The sequence below is a fragment of the Anopheles marshallii genome, chromosome 3 (assembly GCF_943734725.1).
Source record: "Anopheles marshallii chromosome 3, idAnoMarsDA_429_01, whole genome shotgun sequence".
Lineage (NCBI taxonomy): Eukaryota > Metazoa > Arthropoda > Insecta > Diptera > Culicidae > Anopheles > Anopheles marshallii.
In genome coordinates, this window is record NC_071327.1 from 39177960 (window position 1) to 39200982 (window position 23023).

The window sequence follows — 23023 nt, forward strand, 5'->3', positions numbered from 1 at the left end:
TCCAGCACCCCAATAATGGCGTTCAAAGTAAGACTGTCTTCTTCGATATCGTCTTGATAGCATGTTTTACAACATTTGTTTCTTTTTCTGTTCTATAGTTTGTTTTGTTGGCTACTCTGGTAGCTGCCGCTAGCGCTGGTCTGCTCCCCGTGGCCCACCACGGATCGATCGCTACATCGCACTCCACCATCCAGCATCATGCTGCCCCAGCTGTCCACCATGTCGGATCCATCCATGCCGCCCCGGCTATCTACCAGCACTCCGCTCCGACCATCGTCAAGACCATCGCTCAACCCACGATCATCAAGTCCGTAGAGCACCATGCCCCGGCTAACTACGAGTTCTCGTACTCCGTGCACGATGAGCATACCGGAGACATCAAGAGCCAGCATGAGACCCGCCACGGAGATGAAGTGCACGGACAGTACTCGTTGTTGGACTCCGATGGCCACCACCGCGTCGTCGACTACCATGCCGATCATCACTCCGGATTCAACGCCGTTGTGCGTCGTGAACCGTCGGCAGTGAAGATCGCCCAGCCAGTCCACAAGGTGATCGCTCAGCCCGTGCACGTGTCCAGCTATGCCCATGCTCCAGTAGCACACGCTACCGTCCAGCACCACCATGCTGCTCCGATCGCGCACTACTCCGCCCCGATCGCGCACCATGCAGCCCCGATCGCGCATCATGTTGCTCCGATCGCGCACTACTCCGCCCCGATCGCTCACCACGCTGCTCCGATCGCGCACTCCACCTCCAGCATCGTTCATGGACAGAGCCATCTGAGCCATCATCATTACTAAGTTCAAATAGAATTATAGTAAAATCAGTGACTTAGGAAGTGTGTAGGATTATAATAAAAAGCAATTCATAAAACAAACATACTGCTTTCCTTTTTTTCCATAAGCAATTTAATTGATTATTAGCAACTATATGACATAATTCCATCAGCAAAACTCAGAGGGGGTTAGAAGGTTCGTCTAACGATTAATTTGATAAAAATGCACCTTTCTCATTTACTTATCATGTATGAATATGGATCAATCGTTTTGTTAGGAGTAATGATACGTTCATTATCACCATGAGAAGATACATTATTCTAACAGCGAACAAATAAGTGTCTTAATATGGGTATGATATTAATTTTTCAGGCGATACATCCAATCCGATTGAACTCGTGAGCTTCGAAATCCTGTAAGAAATAACGAAGATCCTTGGATTAAATTATCTTCATTACTTTGAGATCCTTTGAAATCCTTTAGGAGTGTCTGCAGTCTTTTCCATTAGTATGTTTGATTTGTTGTAGCTTTACTAGCCATTATAGCAATTATCACATCACATGCCAACTATCACAGCACATCCGCATCGGTCGTCGAAGCGATACACGATAGCATTGGCGTTATACTGGAGCGTATGGCTACCTCCGACAAAATACTTGTTTTTGGCGACTTCAATATGCCATTCATCTCGTGGCAAAATGGGCCTGATTCTAATATTTTCATACCTTCTTGTTTCAGGCAGCACGATGCAGTATTCATCGACCGTCTATACTTCAACAATTTAAAACAGTTGTCGGGAATATCGAACACAAATAGTCGTCAATTAGACGTTATTTTCTGTAATTCTGTTGCCGCATTGGACTGTGGTCCTGTTTGCCGTGCTGCATTGCCGCTAGTTGACGAAGATGCCCACCATCCTGCCATCGGGATGACTGTCCCAGTTGCCCCAGCTCATCCTGAGTGGTCCACCCCAACTGGCACACCACGTAAGCTGAACTTCAGGAAGTTTGACCGTGAAAAATTCGAACAACTGCTCAATGCCAATGACTGGAGCTTCTTGGAGTCTAGCCCTTCTTGGAGTCTAGCGATCGACGAGGCTGTTACCAAATTTACGTCGGTTGTTTCGTCATTCCTCTCCGTCTGTTGTCCATTTCGTACTCCACCACCTAAACCTCCGTGGTCATCTACGTGCGCCCAAGCCTGATCTTAATCGAGCGCGTCGCGCTTACCGTTTGCACCGCTCTCTTTACCACCTACGCGTGTTCAAATATGCAGCATTTGTTCACCGCAGATACAACAGGATCCGATTTGGCACTCATATTGCGCGCATCCAGTCCCAGCTCCTTTCCAATCCAAAATCCTTCTGGCGTTTCGTCCACAGCCGTCGTGACAACTCTGATATTCCATCCACGATGTCAGTGGGCGACCATTCCATATCCTCTCCGTTGGCAATCAGCAACCTGTTTGCACATTATTTTGAAGGCCTTTTCGTAGACCCAACCAGCACATCCGCGTCCTTCGAGTCAGGGCTCATGGGCGTTCCTTCTGACGCCATCAACATGAACTTTGTTACGATCAAGGAACCCATGGTACACACCACACTCGCCCAGCTGAAGCGCTCCTTCTCTCCCGGTTCGGACGGCATTCCGTCTTCAGTATTGATCGATTCTAAGGTGGCGTTTCTCCCATATTAACGCGCCTATTCACTAGGTCGCTTTGTATGGGAGTTTTTCCCTCGCTGTGGAAATCGGCCTTCTTGATTCCGATCTTCAAGAGAGGATGCCGTACTTCTCCTTCCAACTACCGAGGCATCTCAATCCTTTGTACTTTATCTAAAGTCCTCGAGTCTGTCATCCACTCTTCAATCCTTCCTATTGTTCACCCGCTGATCCCTTCCTCCCAGCATGGTTTCATGCCTAGACGTTCTACCCTGTCGAACCTCATGTCAATGATGCTCGACCTGTACCCGCAGATGATTGCTGGTAAACAGGTCGACGTCATATATACTGACTTCAAAGCTGCGTTCGATTGCTTGCCTCATTGGCTGCTCTTAACTAAGCTCGAACGTATGGGATTCGGTGGTCCACTTTTCTTCTGGTTCTGTTCCTTCCTAAAGGACCGCACTTACAGGGCAAGGGTTGATGGTGTTCTCTCCGATCCTTTCGTCGGAAAGTCTGGAGTTCCTCAGGGTAGCGTCTTGAGTCCGTTACTGTTCTCTCTTTTCATCTCGGACTGCATCAGATGTCTCCCACCTAATGGATGTCTGCTCTACGCTGACGATGTAAACTTCTATCTTCCGGTGTCCTCGTCTCTTGACTTCCTCTCCCTCCAAAGCTATGCTGATGCATTTGCAGAATGGTGTTTATCCAACGGGCTCATCCATAGTCAAATGCTGCGTCATCTCGTTTGGTCGCTCTCCCGTCAAGCACCTATTTAATTATCATCTCTGTGGCTCACCCCTCATTCGGTAGAGGCGAATGCTGCTGCCCAGCTCAAAGTCTCTATAAAAACATTAAATGACAACCCCTCATTCGGGTCAGCCTAGTCAAGGACCTTGGGTTATGGCTCGATGACAAACTGTCCTTTGAACCACACTTCAATTCTCTCCTCGAGCGGGCAAACAAGCTATTGGGCCTCATCTCCCGCATGGCGTCTGAGGTTCGTGATCCGCTGTGTTTGAGGGCGCTGTATTGCTGCTGGATACAACCTATTCTGGACTATGCCAGCGTCGTTTGGTCTCCAGCAGGAGTCACCTCTATGGATAGGTTGGTGAGGGTGCAACGGAAGTTTACTAGAATCGCCATCAAACGCTTCTTAAACGACCCCAGCGCTGCTTCCCCTCCCTATACAGTGCGGTGTCAAATGCTTACTCTGGTCGGGCTAAAAGAGCGCTACGATCATGCGCGCACACTGTTCTTTGCCAACATCCTGCTATCCTATATCGATTCCCCTTCCCTTCTGGCGGCCATCCCCCTATATATCTCATCCTACGCAACCCCTCCCCCTCACACTTTCCCCTTTTCATTCCCCTGCGACGCACGCGGTTTTCCATGAACGATCCTTGGGTGCGCGCCCTAGCCTCTTTTAATTCTGTAGGTGATCTGTTTGACCACAATCTATCCCTTGCTTCTTTCCGTTCCCGCATCATGTCTACCTCTTCCTAGTGTATCTCGTTTTTGTTATTGTGTTTTTTTTTTGTTTTGTCTGTTTTTTTTTTCTTCTTTCTGACACTATTGTACAGCCCTCGAGGCAAACAATAGTGATTTTTAAGAAATAAAACTAAAATAAGGTCCTTGGATTGAATTATCTTCATTCCTTTGAGATCCTTTGAAATCCTTTAGGAGTGTCTGCAGTCTTTTCCAGTAGTTTCTTGGAATTGTTGTAGCTTTACTAGCCATTATAGCAATTATTATTATAACTTTTACGAAACACTCGTATTCTATTCTATTATACCCGTATTCCAAGGCAAAACACACATGTGTTTTACTTTACTTTGTATGTTTCTACAGAGCATGAATTTCCTAGGCTTTGAATATGTTTAAGCATAATTAACTAGGTAAATTAACTAGTAATTTAGTGAACAAATTTACTTAGTTACTAGTTAATTTAAATGGATGATTACCTTTGTAAATACAGGGTATTCAATAAGTTCGAATACACATTTGCATCGCCTAATAGGCGTCATTATTTTTTCAACTTCACTTCAAGTTCTTTAAAAAATCTCTGCGAACTAAAGCTTTACATGTTCCTGCAGAACGATGCACCAGCACAAATGGAAATTTGTGCAAATCTGGTTTCCGAACGACTTCACCGACTTTTTGAACACAACTTTGTGGACTCCCAGCTTCCCGAATTTGAATCTAGTCGATTTTATGTTTGATCGATGATGTCGATTCTCAAAGAATACAAGTAGATCGTGTAGTGTGTTTGCAGACCTTTCTTTATTTAGGACGTGCGCTGCCGGGCTGGTGTTAGGGTGATGTTGCCCGGTTTAGATGTGACGAGATAAGAGAGCTCTGTGTGGCGTACGCAACTTATTTATAATGTATCCTAACACTAATACTAGATTCTAGTTCTCTAGACCTAGCTAATTCTATTCCTTACCTATACATACATACTAACGGATGCCATAAAATTACTTAGCTACAGGGTGGTTCTTACCACAATCGATTTCGACCGGTTCAAGACGATAATTCGGAAATCTTGGATCAAGTTCCCATGCCAGGTCATGCGTGCCGCTTGCTTTTGGCTCGATCAACAAATACAGCTCGTAGAGAAGAGGGAACATCAAAACAGAGCATAATTTACATGCAGTGAAATCGAGGATAACATGAGAATGGAACCAATTGATTAGATAGGTCTTTATCTCAAATAGACATCTACGATAAGGAGAGGATGGGTCTGCATTCGTATAAAGGACTTCAAAGGCACCATCACCTATTTGCACAACATCCTTATATAATTTATATATCAGAAGCGACAAGGGATTATTCGTAAGATGTTGTTCCGCATTATTCCGTCTTAAGACACAATAACTGCAGACCGAGGTTTATTACACTTTCCTTACCTTTAAAACAATGCATCCTTTGGGAAGATGTTGAATCCTTTAAAGATGTTATTACATAGGAAAGTCAAACACCTATTACTAATATTCCAAGTATGAATAATCTTTTGGTAGTTTTGATATAGCTAAACTGTGCAAAAAAGGAAACTTTTTGACGGCATTGGTATATCACACCCGGCTTCTTAGGACGAATTTGTTCTCTTCTTCTTCTTCTTCTTTGGCCCGCTCTTATTGTTGAGCACGTCGTGCTGACATGGCCTGGTCACCAATATGTTTCCAGGAGACTCGATCCAGGGCTGCCGCTCTCCATCCTCTGCTGCACCCGATCTTTTGATCCCCGACGAATTTGTTCAAGAGTTGTGAATGAAACTTCAATAATAGAACAGACTTTCATTCTGGGGATTGTAAGTTATAACTTAAACGTCAAATGACTGAGATACCATAATTTATTATTTTGCCAAATTTCTCAACCCTGACGTGAACATTCAATAGTTCATTTCTACACTTGTTAATACACATGCGGTCCGATCGTATCTGGCAACATTTTCACGGCAGATGCGTAATAAATTGGGGTTCGACCAGGGATCTCTGGTTAGCTAAGACCAGGAAAAGTATAAAAGGGGACTGGTAAAAGGAAAAGGCATTCATTTGAAAGAACTCGCGAATATAGTAAATTTTTTAGTCCTGCTCTGCGTTGAATTAAATTAAAGGATAAAAAAAAACTATCCAGTGTTCTATGAGACAATTTTCAGTTGCAATAACGTTTGCAGCAACAGTATTTTATCTTCCGTGGAGGGTAAAATACCACGTATTTTTATTACTTTAAATTCACGATAAGTATGGAACACTGGAGGTGTGACCGTTACACCCTTATTGTTTTACTTTCATCGTATTTTTGGTGACCAATCAGTTCCAGTAGACTGGTTCGTATTTGTTTCAGTGCACTTGATGTAGATCAGTTTCGGTGAGTAAAAGTAGTACAGTTTCATGATAGCATCGCCTCAAGGACACTAGGGATAGCTAATGGAATCCATCGGGTTATAAAAGGCGTTGCTTACCATACAGCAAGACATAATCACACAGAACTTCAACCAGCAAACAATCCAGCACCCCAATAATGGCGTTCAAAGTAAAACTGTCTTCTTCGATATCGTCTTGATACCGTGTTTGACAACATTGGTTTCTTTTTCCGTTCTATAGTTTGTTTTGTTGGCTACTCTGGTAGCTGCCGCTAGCGCTGGTCTGCTCCCCGTGGCTCACCACGGATCGATCGCTACATCGCACTCCACCATCCAGCATCATGCTGCCCCAGCTGTCCACCATGTCGGATCCATCCATGCCGCCCCGGCTATCTACCAGCACTCCGCTCCGACCATCGTCAAGACCATCGCTCAACCCACGATCATCAAGTCCGTAGAGCACCATGCCCCGGCTAACTACGAGTTCTCGTACTCCGTGCACGATGAGCATACCGGAGACATCAAGAGCCAGCATGAGACCCGCCACGGAGATGAAGTGCACGGACAGTACTCGTTGTTGGACTCCGATGGCCACCACCGCGTCGTCGACTACCATGCCGATCATCACTCCGGATTCAACGCCGTTGTGCGTCGTGAACCGTCGGCAGTGAAGATCGCCCAGCCAGTCCACAAGGTGATCGCTCAGCCCGTGCACGTGTCCAGCTATGCCCATGCTCCAGTAGCACACGCTACCGTCCAGCACCACCATGCTGCTCCGATCGCGCACTACTCCGCCCCGATCGCGCACCATGCAGCCCCGATCGCGCATCATGTTGCTCCGATCGCGCACTACTCCGCCCCGATCGCTCACCACGCTGCTCCGATCGCGCACTCCACCTCCAGCATCGTTCATGGACAGAGCCATCTGAGCCATCATCATTACTAAGTTCAAATAGAATTATAGTAAAATCAGTGACTTAGGAAGTGTGTAGGATTATAATAAAAAGCAATTCATAAAACAAACATACTGCTTTCCTTTTTTTCCATAAGCAATTTAATTGATTATTAGCAACTATATGACATAATTCCATCAGCAAAACTCAGAGGGGGTTAGAAGGTTCGTCTAACGATTAATTTGATAAAAATGCACCTTTCTCATTTACTTATCATGTATGAATATGGATCAATCGTTTTGTTAGGAGTAATGATACGTTCATTATCACCATGAGAAGATACATTATTCTAACAGCGAACAAATAAGTGTCTTAATATGGGTATGATATTAATTTTTCAGGCGATACATCCAATCCGATTGAACTCGTGAGCTTCGAAATCCTGTAAGAAATAACGAAGATCCTTGGATTAAATTATCTTCATTACTTTGAGATCCTTTGAAATCCTTTAGGAGTGTCTGCAGTCTTTTCCATTAGTATGTTTGATTTGTTGTAGCTTTACTAGCCATTATAGCAATTATCACATCACATGCCAACTATCACAGCACATCCGCATCGGTCGTCGAAGCGATACACGATAGCATTGGCGTTATACTGGAGCGTATGGCTACCTCCGACAAAATACTTGTTTTTGGCGACTTCAATATGCCATTCATCTCGTGGCAAAATGGGCCTGATTCTAATATTTTCATACCTTCTTGTTTCAGGCAGCACGATGCAGTATTCATCGACCGTCTATACTTCAACAATTTAAAACAGTTGTCGGGAATATCGAACACAAATAGTCGTCAATTAGACGTTATTTTCTGTAATTCTGTTGCCGCATTGGACTGTGGTCCTGTTTGCCGTGCTGCATTGCCGCTAGTTGACGAAGATGCCCACCATCCTGCCATCGGGATGACTGTCCCAGTTGCCCCAGCTCATCCTGAGTGGTCCACCCCAACTGGCACACCACGTAAGCTGAACTTCAGGAAGTTTGACCGTGAAAAATTCGAACAACTGCTCAATGCCAATGACTGGAGCTTCTTGGAGTCTAGCCCTTCTTGGAGTCTAGCGATCGACGAGGCTGTTACCAAATTTACGTCGGTTGTTTCGTCATTCCTCTCCGTCTGTTGTCCATTTCGTACTCCACCACCTAAACCTCCGTGGTCATCTACGTGCGCCCAAGCCTGATCTTAATCGAGCGCGTCGCGCTTACCGTTTGCACCGCTCTCTTTACCACCTACGCGTGTTCAAATATGCAGCATTTGTTCACCGCAGATACAACAGGATCCGATTTGGCACTCATATTGCGCGCATCCAGTCCCAGCTCCTTTCCAATCCAAAATCCTTCTGGCGTTTCGTCCACAGCCGTCGTGACAACTCTGATATTCCATCCACGATGTCAGTGGGCGACCATTCCATATCCTCTCCGTTGGCAATCAGCAACCTGTTTGCACATTATTTTGAAGGCCTTTTCGTAGACCCAACCAGCACATCCGCGTCCTTCGAGTCAGGGCTCATGGGCGTTCCTTCTGACGCCATCAACATGAACTTTGTTACGATCAAGGAACCCATGGTACACACCACACTCGCCCAGCTGAAGCGCTCCTTCTCTCCCGGTTCGGACGGCATTCCGTCTTCAGTATTGATCGATTCTAAGGTGGCGTTTCTCCCATATTAACGCGCCTATTCACTAGGTCGCTTTGTATGGGAGTTTTTCCCTCGCTGTGGAAATCGGCCTTCTTGATTCCGATCTTCAAGAGAGGATGCCGTACTTCTCCTTCCAACTACCGAGGCATCTCAATCCTTTGTACTTTATCTAAAGTCCTCGAGTCTGTCATCCACTCTTCAATCCTTCCTATTGTTCACCCGCTGATCCCTTCCTCCCAGCATGGTTTCATGCCTAGACGTTCTACCCTGTCGAACCTCATGTCAATGATGCTCGACCTGTACCCGCAGATGATTGCTGGTAAACAGGTCGACGTCATATATACTGACTTCAAAGCTGCGTTCGATTGCTTGCCTCATTGGCTGCTCTTAACTAAGCTCGAACGTATGGGATTCGGTGGTCCACTTTTCTTCTGGTTCTGTTCCTTCCTAAAGGACCGCACTTACAGGGCAAGGGTTGATGGTGTTCTCTCCGATCCTTTCGTCGGAAAGTCTGGAGTTCCTCAGGGTAGCGTCTTGAGTCCGTTACTGTTCTCTCTTTTCATCTCGGACTGCATCAGATGTCTCCCACCTAATGGATGTCTGCTCTACGCTGACGATGTAAACTTCTATCTTCCGGTGTCCTCGTCTCTTGACTTCCTCTCCCTCCAAAGCTATGCTGATGCATTTGCAGAATGGTGTTTATCCAACGGGCTCATCCATAGTCAAATGCTGCGTCATCTCGTTTGGTCGCTCTCCCGTCAAGCACCTATTTAATTATCATCTCTGTGGCTCACCCCTCATTCGGTAGAGGCGAATGCTGCTGCCCAGCTCAAAGTCTCTATAAAAACATTAAATGACAACCCCTCATTCGGGTCAGCCTAGTCAAGGACCTTGGGTTATGGCTCGATGACAAACTGTCCTTTGAACCACACTTCAATTCTCTCCTCGAGCGGGCAAACAAGCTATTGGGCCTCATCTCCCGCATGGCGTCTGAGGTTCGTGATCCGCTGTGTTTGAGGGCGCTGTATTGCTGCTGGATACAACCTATTCTGGACTATGCCAGCGTCGTTTGGTCTCCAGCAGGAGTCACCTCTATGGATAGGTTGGAGAGGGTGCAACGGAAGTTTACTAGAATCGCCATCAAACGCTTCTTAAACGACCCCAGCGCTGCTTCCCCTCCCTATACAGTGCGGTGTCAAATGCTTACTCTGGTCGGGCTAAAAGAGCGCTACGATCATGCGCGCACACTGTTCTTTGCCAACATCCTGCTATCCTATATCGATTCCCCTTCCCTTCTGGCGGCCATCCCCCTATATATCTCATCCTACGCAACCCCTCCCCCTCACACTTTCCCCTTTTCATTCCCCTGCGACGCACGCGGTTTTCCATGAACGATCCTTGGGTGCGCGCCCTAGCCTCTTTTAATTCTGTAGGTGATCTGTTTGACCACAATCTATCCCTTGCTTCTTTCCGTTCCCGCATCATGTCTACCTCTTCCTAGTGTATCTCGTTTTTGTTATTGTGTTTTTTTTTTGTTTTGTCTGTTTTTTTTTTCTTCTTTCTGACACTATTGTACAGCCCTCGAGGCAAACAATAGTGATTTTTAAGAAATAAAACTAAAATAAGGTCCTTGGATTGAATTATCTTCATTCCTTTGAGATCCTTTGAAATCCTTTAGGAGTGTCTGCAGTCTTTTCCAGTAGTTTCTTGGAATTGTTGTAGCTTTACTAGCCATTATAGCAATTATTATTATAACTTTTACGAAACACTCGTATTCTATTCTATTATACCCGTATTCCAAGGCAAAACACACATGTGTTTTACTTTACTTTGTATGTTTCTACAGAGCATGAATTTCCTAGGCTTTGAATATGTTTAAGCATAATTAACTAGGTAAATTAACTAGTAATTTAGTGAACAAATTTACTTAGTTACTAGTTAATTTAAATGGATGATTACCTTTGTAAATACAGGGTATTCAATAAGTTCGAATACACATTTGCATCGCCTAATAGGCGTCATTATTTTTTCAACTTCACTTCAAGTTCTTTAAAAAATCTCTGCGAACTAAAGCTTTACATGTTCCTGCAGAACGATGCACCAGCACAAATGGAAATTTGTGCAAATCTGGTTTCCGAACGACTTCACCGACTTTTTGAACACAACTTTGTGGACTCCCAGCTTCCCGAATTTGAATCTAGTCGATTTTATGTTTGATCGATGATGTCGATTCTCAAAGAATACAAGTAGATCGTGTAGTGTGTTTGCAGACCTTTCTTTATTTAGGACGTGCGCTGCCGGGCTGGTGTTAGGGTGATGTTGCCCGGTTTAGATGTGACGAGATAAGAGAGCTCTGTGTGGCGTACGCAACTTATTTATAATGTATCCTAACACTAATACTAGATTCTAGTTCTCTAGACCTAGCTAATTCTATTCCTTACCTATACATACATACTAACGGATGCCATAAAATTACTTAGCTACAGGGTGGTTCTTACCACAATCGATTTCGACCGGTTCAAGACGATAATTCGGAAATCTTGGATCAAGTTCCCATGCCAGGTCATGCGTGCCGCTTGCTTTTGGCTCGATCAACAAATACAGCTCGTAGAGAAGAGGGAACATCAAAACAGAGCATAATTTACATGCAGTGAAATCGAGGATAACATGAGAATGGAACCAATTGATTAGATAGGTCTTTATCTCAAATAGACATCTACGATAAGGAGAGGATGGGTCTGCATTCGTATAAAGGACTTCAAAGGCACCATCACCTATTTGCACAACATCCTTATATAATTTATATATCAGAAGCGACAAGGGATTATTCGTAAGATGTTGTTCCGCATTATTCCGTCTTAAGACACAATAACTGCAGACCGAGGTTTATTACACTTTCCTTACCTTTAAAACAATGCATCCTTTGGGAAGATGTTGAATCCTTTAAAGATGTTATTACATAGGAAAGTCAAACACCTATTACTAATATTCCAAGTATGAATAATCTTTTGGTAGTTTTGATATAGCTAAACTGTGCAAAAAAGGAAACTTTTTGACGGCATTGGTATATCACACCCGGCTTCTTAGGACGAATTTGTTCTCTTCTTCTTCTTCTTCTTTGGCCCGCTCTTATTGTTGAGCACGTCGTGCTGACATGGCCTGGTCACCAATATGTTTCCAGGAGACTCGATCCAGGGCTGCCGCTCTCCATCCTCTGCTGCACCCGATCTTTTGATCCCCGACGAATTTGTTCAAGAGTTGTGAATGAAACTTCAATAATAGAACAGACTTTCATTCTGGGGATTGTAAGTTATAACTTAAACGTCAAATGACTGAGATACCATAATTTATTATTTTGCCAAATTTCTCAACCCTGACGTGAACATTCAATAGTTCATTTCTACACTTGTTAATACACATGCGGTCCGATCGTATCTGGCAACATTTTCACGGCAGATGCGTAATAAATTGGGGTTCGACCAGGGATCTCTGGTTAGCTAAGCCCAGGAAAAGTATAAAAGTGGACTGGTAAAGGCAAATGGCATTCATTTGAAAAAACACGCGAATATAGTAATTTTTTTTGTCCTGCTCTGCGTTGAATTATATTAAAGGATTAAAAAAAAAACTATCCAGTGTTTTATGAGACATTTTTCAGTTGCAATAACGTTTGCAGCAACAGTATTTTATCTTCCGTGGAGGGTATAATACCACGTATTTTTATTACTTTAAATACACGATAAGTATGGAACACTGGAGGTGTGACCGTTACACCCTTATTGTTTTACTTTCATCGTATTTTTGGTGACCAATCAGTTCCAGTAGACTGGTTCGTATTTGTTTCAGTGCACTTGATGTAGATCAGTTTCGGTGAGTAAAAGTAGTACAGTTTCATGATAGCATCGCCTCAAGGACACTAGGGATAGCTAATGGAATCCATCGGGTTATAAAAGGCGTTGCTTACCATACAGCAAGACATAATCACACAGAACTTCAACCAGCAAACAATCCAGCACCCCAATAATGGCGTTCAAAGTAAAACTGTCTTCTTCGATATCGTCTTGATACCGTGTTTGACAACATTGGTTTCTTTTTCCGTTCTATAGTTTGTTTTGTTGGCTACTCTGGTAGCTGCCGCTAGCGCTGGTCTGCTCCCCGTGGCTCACCACGGATCGATCGCTACATCGCACTCCACCATCCAGCATCATGCTGCCCCAGCTGTCCACCATGTCGGATCCATCCATGCCGCCCCGGCTATCTACCAGCACTCCGCTCCGACCATCGTCAAGACCATCGCTCAACCCACGATCATCAAGTCCGTAGAGCACCATGCCCCGGCTAACTACGAGTTCTCGTACTCCGTGCACGATGAGCATACCGGAGACATCAAGAGCCAGCATGAGACCCGCCACGGAGATGAAGTGCACGGACAGTACTCGTTGTTGGACTCCGATGGCCACCACCGCGTCGTCGACTACCATGCCGATCATCACTCCGGATTCAACGCCGTTGTGCGTCGTGAACCGTCGGCAGTGAAGATCGCCCAGCCAGTCCACAAGGTGATCGCTCAGCCCGTGCACGTGTCCAGCTATGCCCATGCTCCAGTAGCACACGCTACCGTCCAGCACCACCATGCTGCTCCGATCGCGCACTACTCCGCCCCGATCGCGCACCATGCAGCCCCGATCGCGCATCATGTTGCTCCGATCGCGCACTACTCCGCCCCGATCGCTCACCACGCTGCTCCGATCGCGCACTCCACCTCCAGCATCGTTCATGGACAGAGCCATCTGAGCCATCATCATTACTAAGCACCGTCCTTAAAACTGCCAATTCTGCGTAGATTATAAGCTGTAAACAGTAATAAATTGCTTTCATACTTGGTATTTGATGAACAACAACATTGTTTTGAGTGCACTTATTTCATACCATATATTGCCGAACAATATTATTTTTTACTCCAAATTCTGTATTGATCATCAATATTTGAAATAAATTACATAATCAATCTTTGATAAATTTGATACAAATTTCGCCGTCAAAATGGAATTCTGCGATAGTTTTAATTTCATTTTTCTCTACACTTCTAGCTTACTAGCAACTTCATCTAACGCACTCATAAAGGACTGACGGTGTTGATCCAAGAAATATGTGATCTCCAGCACCTTTGCTCTGTTTCGTTTAATTTCAGAACTAGAAAGGAATGATACGTTAGTAATGCAATAGCTCACGCGCTGTATCTGTTGGTGTAACTCACTTTTGCAGATCATCGCACAGTTCTTTGACCCAGTTTCGGCTTCGTGTGATAAGTCGGTCTTCTCGTGCATCGATTTGATGCATGTGTTGGTCCCGCATACCTGCTGCCATATTGCTGATAACATCCTTGTCATCTAGAGACTGGAAAACAAATTACAAATCATTTTAATCTCATTTATCATCAGCTTACATTTATTTTCTTCTCGAACCTCCTTCAAAGCATCTGGCAATTGTTCTGCCAGACCTGAAGCCGCCTTAAACGTAACAAACTGCTGTACAGTATCCACGAGAGCATCACTGAAGTTCATCTCTGCTTCACGCAGCAACACAAATTGGCCCTGCGCCATCTCGATAAATTCGTTGGTCATTTCCTTAATAGTATTTTCAAACGTCGAATTTCCTTCCTAAATGGGAAAAAATCATTATAAATAATCATGTTATACATTCAAGCTAAGTCGGAATGCATTCGTTTGGTAACCTCGGTTCTTTCGAAAAGCTGCATTTCAATACCCATCAGCGTGTGCCAGCTATCTTCAAACAGGGAGTTAAAGCCACTTTTGCACAAGTTTAGCTCATCCAGCAGCTTCTCCGTTTCGGCATTGTATGATTTGCTGTTTAAATCACGTCCCTTCAAACCAGCGACAATTTCTTTCGCCAATTTGTACAAATTCTTGTACGATTCCAGGAAATTGTTGATGATGCTGGAAAAAAACAAATATTAACCCTCTGTGCAATTTACCGTACATACGGCACTAATCCTACGTTTGCCCAATTAACTGCGCCTTTTTTCGTTCATCCCGGATGCACCTGTTGTACAGTTCGATTTCTGCTTGACGTTTGTCCTGCTGTTCCAAGCCCATCTTGTATATGTTTTGCGTAAACGAATAGGCTTCGTTTCGGTAGCTGCAATAACATTACTGTTTGTTACAAAAAGGGCAAAACCATAAAGGATAAACGATGCATAAATTGTACAGATACTTGCTCATTCTTAAGATCGACCGCTTCTGCTCCTATGCTCAGTAAAGCAGCCCCTTCCGGATCACCTTGGAACAGTGATTCAAACAACTGATGGCTATTTAGATGCTCTACAAAACTTTTCGACAGTCGTATTTCGTCATCTCGCTCCTTGGCTGCATTCGTGCGCTCTATTATTTCGACTCTTTCATGTTCTAAGATGTCGATCAGTTCTCGCCTTAAATTGCCAATTATTATGCAATGTTTAACCTCATCCACTAAAGGCCCTTTGGAATACTCACTGAAATTTTTCCTTTCCAGCATCGCGTTCGGTAGGTCTGATCAAAATGTATTCGTAGTACTTCAGCTGAGGCAGCAGGGTTGCTAAATACAATCGTAACGGTTTGGCCGTATCCTGAGCAATAGGATTTTCAGCCAGATTGAGCGATCGTAAATCCTTTAGAAATCGTAATCGTTCCAAACCGTCTAGCGTGGTGATATTATTACGCCCAACACTCAATATAACTAAACGCTCTAGTTTGTCGATGTTTTCGATGCGCTTGATACGATTACCGTACAAGGACAAAATTCGTAAATTTTCCAGATTGTTCAGGTTTTCAATGTTTTCAATATAGTTAAACGAGAGATTCAATTCTTTCAATTTAGGAAGCCGCGACAGGTTTTCAATTTTATCAATTTTGTTAAAAGATAACGAAAGAACTTCCAAATTTTTCATTACCCACAGGTGATCGATTTTTAAGATATCTACAAACCAAACAAATAAGAGAAGAGTTGAACGTAAAATTATTTAAACTATGGTAAGGAACCATTTTGCTTACTCTGAAACTCCAACCTGATCACGGTAACTGTTTCCAAATGCAGCTGACTCAGCTGGGCTAAACGTCCAGCTTCCCCTTTGTGGCCCTGCTCCAAAATTGCTTTGGTCAACATTTCATTGCTGATTACACCAGGTTCTAGCTCTTTGTTGAAGGATGAGTCGGTCGCTAAAGCACTTTCGCCCATCTTTCTTTTAATAACTTTTGAACTGTATTGTTGTGAACTTCTGTTGGTGAACTATTTCGAATACGCGTGCAAGGGAGTTAAGTGTACAACTGTTTGTACAACAAACAATTTCCTCATCCCTAGCTCATTTCCATGGCAACGAGTCATTCGCGGCATTCGTGATCGTTGTTGCGTAAAATGTCTTGTTCCTGTACATTTCATTCTTGTTTTTATTGTAATGTAATAAACTTTGCTTAAAAATAAAATTAACAAACGCGTGAAAACGTAATGTACAAGTGCGAATTTAATAAAAAAAAGAATCGAAATGGGAAAATATAATTAATTTGAATGAAACCCACAAGCTTCTACAAGGTAGAAAGAAAACATGTATATTTTACCCACTTTTGATACAAAAAAATGCATAACAAATGCTAAGCGGATGTTGCTACTCTATGCTCGAGCACGAACCACTCATTATTTTGCCTTTTTCTTAAGACTTTCGAGGTAAACTTCTAATCCCTTTTGAACAGCAGGTTGATTAACGGCATAGACAAACAGATCGATATCCTGGGAGCGGTTATCCTCCAGTTCAACTATATCTTTACTGCGCAAAGCTTGTTTCGTCATCGATCTTGCCATAGGAGAAATTTTGCGGAACTGATTCAAAAAGTTTGTAGCCTGCTCCAATGCCTTCTCTTTAGTCTCGGCAATTTCATCAATCATGCCAACTTTCAGTGCCTCGTCCGTTGTATACATTTTGCCTAGAGTAAGAGCCAGTTCGGACTCCCGGCGAGAGATAGTATTGCGAAGAGATGCCTGGAACCAGGTCGGTGCCACAATACCTAATTGGGTTTCGTTCAACCCAATCGTGTAGTTAGGACGCATGACACGATATTCGCAGCATAGAGATAATAAGCATCCACCTGCTGGTGCATGGCCCTATACGAACAAAGAAAAAGATTATTATTTTCCTATAGTTCATTACTCGGAATACGGTACATACATTAATGGCAGCTACTGTAGGAAACGGTGACCCGTACAACTTGAACCAAACATCTTGCAATGTTGACCAAAAGTCCCGCAGTCGATCCTGGTTAGGTTTGTACATCTCCATGATGTCCAATCCAGCGCTGAATACAGTATTAGAAGACTAAAAATAGGAACAAAAAACATCCATATAAAACACTCACACTACACTCTCAAAAGCGTCTGTTCTCATTTGATAGGATCGGAAAATCTTACCGAAGTCAGAATCATGCCACGAGATTTATTATTTTGCAGATCGTCTAACGTTTGCGAGATAGCTTTCAACAATTCCAAGTTTAAGCTGTTAACGGGTGGCCGGTTTAACGTAACGGTAGCATATCCCGTTTTATCATCCACCTCCGTAATCACCAACTGATTGTTTCCAGCCTCGCTGCTTAAATTACGAGCAGCTGGAGTTGCCATACGAGCGGCCCGATGGAAAACACGCAGCATTTTCGAAAGCTAAAATGGACCAAAAAGAATTAGAAAAAAGTAGGGACATTGTATCGATGATCAGCAAACTACCCTACAGCTTTGGACTTTGTACCTAGGTTCTTATCAACTAATGAGAAAGTCCAACCGTAAAATAACATAACTCTTACCTCTTAAAGATTCTTGAAATCTGGGGAAGAGTGTAGCTGTTCTAAACGTTTTAGTAAATACACCACTGCAAGTTATTGAACTTTAGACGGAAAAATACAATTTTTCCCAGAAAACAGTACCTCGCACCGGAACTAAAAGGTAAATAACACGAGAAGTCGAAATGCCATCTTAAAAATGGTATCTGGGTTTAAGTTCCCTGCTAACAAGATGTAGAAGCAGTAAAGGTGTGTTTACACGACACGAACGGTGAACGAATTTCTGTATACAGGGGTTATTAGACCTGACCTGAGAATCGAGCATGTACGATTCCTATTTGCTTTTTGCAGTCGTGTTTCATTCGACCTTTGCAGTTTTAAAAGAATTGAAACGAAATTTATTGATGATGTGTTCTGCACTGTTTTTAGGTCGCCTCCACACGGACCGCGGTCGCCGCGGTACCGCGGCGGCTGCGTATGACTGTCGTTGTCAAAAGAGAATTTGTATACCAGCTCGCCGCGCTCGACTGTCAAATCTACCGCGGTGCCTGCAGTGCCGCAGATTTGTCGATGTTCAAGAAAGCTGCGTTTCCGCGGCAACGCCTTCCGCGGAGCGCCTGTTTGACAGTTAGGCGCGGAAATTTGACAACCTGCCGCGGAAGATTTGAAAGCCGACCCGAACCGAGCTGAGCCGAGCCGTGCCGAAGTTCAAAATTGACAACCAAAGTTATACGCGGCGGCCGCGGTACCGCGGTGGATTGATTTAAAAGCAAGATAAATCAAAAATTAAATGATAAACATGTTTTCTAAGCATTCTCAAAGTTTCAAACCGACAACTCTATGCTCTCAAATGTTATTTTAAATCAAAAGTGCAAAACATACCCGGGTTAGTGGTCATTGAAAAAATGGTTCTATTGTTCATCTTTGCGACAAAAAGTACTCGATTCATTTATGCGTTTTTGCACACCCTTCTGCTCGATGTAATTTTTGTTATTTGGGTGCCTCTGGAAAGTTGATAACGATTTGACAGCTGACGAGCTCAGCTATTCTTGAACATAAAGTGGTGCAAGCAAGTGATGATTTATCCCCGTGGCTACAGCAGCTCCAGAATTAAAAGTAAAGAAAACCAACAACCATTCTCATCCAGCAAAATGCCGTCGTTAAGTTTTAACATGCGGTAAGTAAAATATCTAACATGAAGTACAGCATTAGTGAGATTTATATTAAAATGTGTTACGTGTTTCGGTACGGGTAATGCCAATGACGATACATGTTGCAAGTTTTACCCAATTTAGCTTTATGATATAAACAAAGAATTGTGCAGTAGAAAACGCGTTAAAACCGGTGTATCGCGTTCTTGTTACAAACTATTGTTGTTTACTTGGATTATTTGGAGGAAATAATTTTTTTTAGCTTGCCTTCAGTGTGGATTACCCCATCGTGAAATGTATCGCCATTTTGTTTGCCTTGCATGCATGCACCACGATATATTGTGTGTGCGTGGAATGGCATGGCTGTGTTAGTTGGTTACATCGCGAAAGTATACCGTTTTTTTTCCATTCGTTGCCAACCAGAGCCTGCGCACTACAGCCATAGGGAATTTGGAACGAAACAAACATGTTTTAGGTAAATGATGTTTTGTTTTCCTTAGTCCGTATGAATATTGTTACATTCGATTCCATATTTCGTACGATCTGATTATACGCGTTGTTGCAAAAATTATGATGAGACATGAAAAGATTTAATAACGGACGGGTTGGTATAGGTCGTAATATACCGTTAGTGTGCAAAGGCGTTGGTATGTGTGCATAACATATAGGGGACGCGCCTGTACTGAGACACTGAGCCTGCTTTGTTCTCTAATGACACGGAGAATTTTTTTCTGCTTGATGCAACGAGATGCGCATCTAGATGATTCGACGCGTTACTATGGTGACTAGCTTTAGTGGTAATGAAAAGGAAGAAGATAGTAAAAGGAGCGATAGTACTCTACTTTTCACTTTCCTGCTCTCTATCGGAAGCGCTGATCTTCTTATATGCTCCAAATAGATAGGATCTTTTCACTACATCTTCTTTTCATTACGACTTCTGGATCCAGAAGTTACTATTTCCAACGTCGCCAACAACCATAGTTGACCTAGGTTGAACTTAGTTGATGATAATGCACGACGCCATTCCGTAAAGCGACCATCGTTCGTACGTCGTAGTGTTGTGCAATCTATTTTTAGAGCGACGACCATCACAATGTTTGGTAAAACAGCAGGGAATTACATGATTTTATTTAGGCCCAATACTCAAAGGGGTTTCTCGATTATAGACCACTACATGTTCATGATCCTAGTCATCAGAAACTACACAATAGTCAATTGATCGATCTGTTTGATTCGAGTAATTACAAGATTCTTGCATCATTCAATCAATCAGATTGTCGGTACATTAGTGCGTTACAAATAGTTTTAAATTGATAACGTACTGCTAAACCACCAATGGTCGATCCAGAAGTGAATTGTTTACATTCCAACGTCCGAAGCAACATTTCACAATGTCTAAATCTGAATAAGCAATGATTGATCATTGATTTTACCAGTCCATAGGGACATTTGTATATTTGTATATTTCTTAAAAAAAAATCAACGAACATATTGTAGTCTAATTGAGTGGTGGACCAAACGCAATACAAAAATTTTAACGCAGTACTTCAACGTAACTACTCATAACATAAACGTTCCCTAAGTGTCGTTAACGGCTGTTGAAAATCGTAATACTAGTAGTTCACATTGAAACTTTTGCACATATCTGTAATTCATAAATACAGGTTGGGGGTCTTTGGTCCAATAATTGCATAAAAGGCTTTAGCTTCATTGTATCATAGGCTTAAGGGCGCCTCAATATCATTGATTTCGTGTCTGATAATAGGCATTTGCAGAAGTCTTATTTTTTTGTTTTTAATGTGAGCCATTTGGTATCTATCTCGGTATCGGTATCTTACCAATTACTGACAATTGTTTACAGAGCTTCTCTAAGCGGAACAAAGTCACTTTTCGCTGTTTTCGATGGGCGTTGTGGCAAACATTGTTTACTAATAAATAAGGTGTTATGTCTTTTTGGATATGAATTCTTTCTGTCCATTTAGCAGTCGACACGTGAAGACTTATTGAAGATGAAGATATATTTCAAGCTTTACTACAATTCAGGGGGCGAGGGGTCCTGAATACGGGCATTAATTACGGTGGCTGAAAAGAGTGCCTTCCGTCCACTCTCACGTTTGTCAGACTACTGCTGGTTCCTGCGGTTTGCTCCCGTTTTATGTCTTCCCTATTCTCGCCCGTTTCCGAAGTCAATTTCGTATTTTAATGAATTGGCGGTTCGTAGCAACATAAGGAAATAACTATTATTTATTATAAATCGTTGAAATTGAACAAAACTAGAACTGGAGAATGTTATCGAAACCAATTAATTATTACATTAAATCATTCAATAGCTAAAATCGATTTCCCTTCGAGGAAAATGATGGGCTTGACATAACATGTGATCATGCACCGGACCTTTACAAAATCCCGGAAATCGGGACCAAACCTTCGTACGCAGCACTATGGACTATGGTTTACCAAGGATTAATAATGTCAAAAAAGCCAGCAATGGCAGGCCTAGACCTCTTGAGGTTGTTCTGTCGATGAAGAAGAAGATTCGATTGATCAATAGTTCAAGCAACATTGATTTTAAGATTACTTCAGAAGACAAAACAAATTTTGATATGGAAACATTGGGTGCCACTGCACCTTTTTGCCACTTCAGCATTGTGCAGTGAAAACTAAAGATGTTGTAAAAGAGACGTACTAAGAAGGATTATCTCTTCCCATCCGTATTTATACAAATCTTTTCAATTTATACACTGTTACTGTTACACTGTACTGTCTACCCTTTATCTTATCTCATATTGAGTCGATACTTCATTAGTTCGTCGATTCTATTTGTTACAAGTCTGATGATCGTGCATCCACACGCTCACGAACCTCAATCGATGGTTGAAACTTTGATAAGAGACCATGCATTATCTTGAAAAACCAGAAACAAATTTGTTTGCTTTTTTCTATTTGTAATTGTCCCAACTGCGTCACAGATAGTAATGATATATGTGTCATGTGCTGTTGTTTTGGGGGCAGACTTACTGTTTTGTCGCTATTCACTTTTTCGTCGTATGTTGGAGCGTTCCCCTCTTCTTCTATAGTTCACCTCAGGAACATCCAAATACTTTGAATGCAGTTTAGTATATTTTTGATCGTTTAGCAGACGACAGGACAACAAGATATTCAAAGTGTTTCAAAGTGTTTCATTTAATAGACATTTAACTGAAAACACTTTGCAAAATAGAATGGATGGAATCAAACGAATACAAATCTTGAATGTAAATGAGTTGTCATATAGTTCTTTTTCTGGATAAAATTCAACGGATTTGAACAGGATAAAATTTAAAAAAAAAATGTAACATTGCTAGTTTTGGTTTGTTCAAAATGAGCAAAGCGCATACTTTACGTAATAACACGTACTTGAGTACTATGTTGTTGTATGGCATCCTTATACTGTTATCTGGGTCTGCAGACTTAAAACTGTCCATACGAAAAACACTCGCTTGATTTTAATAAACACGTGTTTGTATGATGCTCCTTATCGCTCTAGTTACTTACTGATAGCATTGCTGTCCTTGAACATCGACGAATGGTCGCTAAACGTATTATTGTGGGAATCATTTTTCATAAATGGGATTGCTTATGCAAACCTACACTTAGGATGGCTAAATATTATTATTCTATCCAGTACATTACTAACATTTTATTGTTAACTACAAAAAGTGGCAGTATGTATTACAGCTTATTACACTTTTAATAAACCCTTGTTGTGCCCATGTCTAGATAGTTTAACTCGTGCTTTATGTATTATATATAGCGAATTTATTGATACAAATAAAATTATCTTCTAGCTAACCGGCTTTACGTAAATTTCTGAGCGTATAAGATATTCTGTAAGGATGAATTTCAATTGTTTAGGTCACACCAAGAGCCATGCAATCATTTTATACAATTGTATTAAAAGTCTTGCAAACAAATGCCCATCCATAGCACGAATATCTAATGCTTGCCCCAAAAATCAGTTCATTAAAAATGTATTTCCTGCCTGCCCTGCTTTAATGCCGACACGAGCGCGCAATACCCTGAAAATGTTTTTGGAACTATTTTTGGCTGCCAAATGAATCGGTTTCGCACTCGAAATTCATCCCCTTTACAACAGGACGGAAGGAGAGGAGGTTGTACGTCATACAAAGGTA

The 23023-nt window shown here is 42.5% G+C and overlaps 4 protein-coding genes across 4 annotated transcripts; 2 read left to right on the forward strand and 2 right to left on the reverse strand.

Annotated features, from left to right (window-relative positions):
- LOC128711385 (cuticle protein 7-like) lies at positions 1–803 on the forward strand. Its single transcript, XM_053806255.1, has 2 exons — positions 1–27; positions 99–803. Exons 1-2 carry the CDS (start codon positions 16–18, stop codon positions 801–803), a joined length of 717 nt encoding a protein of 238 aa, XP_053662230.1. The 5' UTR covers positions 1–15.
- A 5657-nt stretch (positions 804–6460) lies between these two features.
- Positions 6461–13695, forward strand: LOC128712582 (histidine-rich protein PFHRP-II-like). Its single transcript, XM_053807474.1, has 4 exons — positions 6461–6472; positions 6544–7190; positions 12874–12919; positions 12991–13695. Exons 1-4 carry the CDS (start codon positions 6461–6463, stop codon positions 13693–13695), a joined length of 1410 nt encoding a protein of 469 aa, XP_053663449.1.
- Positions 13696–13962: 267 nt separating this feature from the next.
- Positions 13963–16117, reverse strand: LOC128711776 (dynein regulatory complex subunit 3). The gene is made up of 8 exons (XM_053806663.1): positions 15934–16117; positions 15397–15859; positions 15123–15332; positions 14903–15043; positions 14619–14841; positions 14350–14544; positions 14142–14281; positions 13963–14077 (listed from the first exon to the last, which is right to left on the reverse strand). The coding sequence occupies exons 1-8, from the start codon at positions 16115–16117 to the stop codon at positions 13963–13965; spliced, it is 1671 nt and encodes a 556-aa protein (XP_053662638.1).
- A 453-nt stretch (positions 16118–16570) lies between these two features.
- Positions 16571–17575, reverse strand: LOC128711108 (enoyl-CoA delta isomerase 1, mitochondrial-like). The gene is made up of 3 exons (XM_053805973.1): positions 17339–17575; positions 17100–17246; positions 16571–17035 (listed from the first exon to the last, which is right to left on the reverse strand). The coding sequence occupies exons 1-3, from the start codon at positions 17573–17575 to the stop codon at positions 16571–16573; spliced, it is 849 nt and encodes a 282-aa protein (XP_053661948.1).
- Between the last annotated feature and the right edge of the window lie 5448 nt (positions 17576–23023).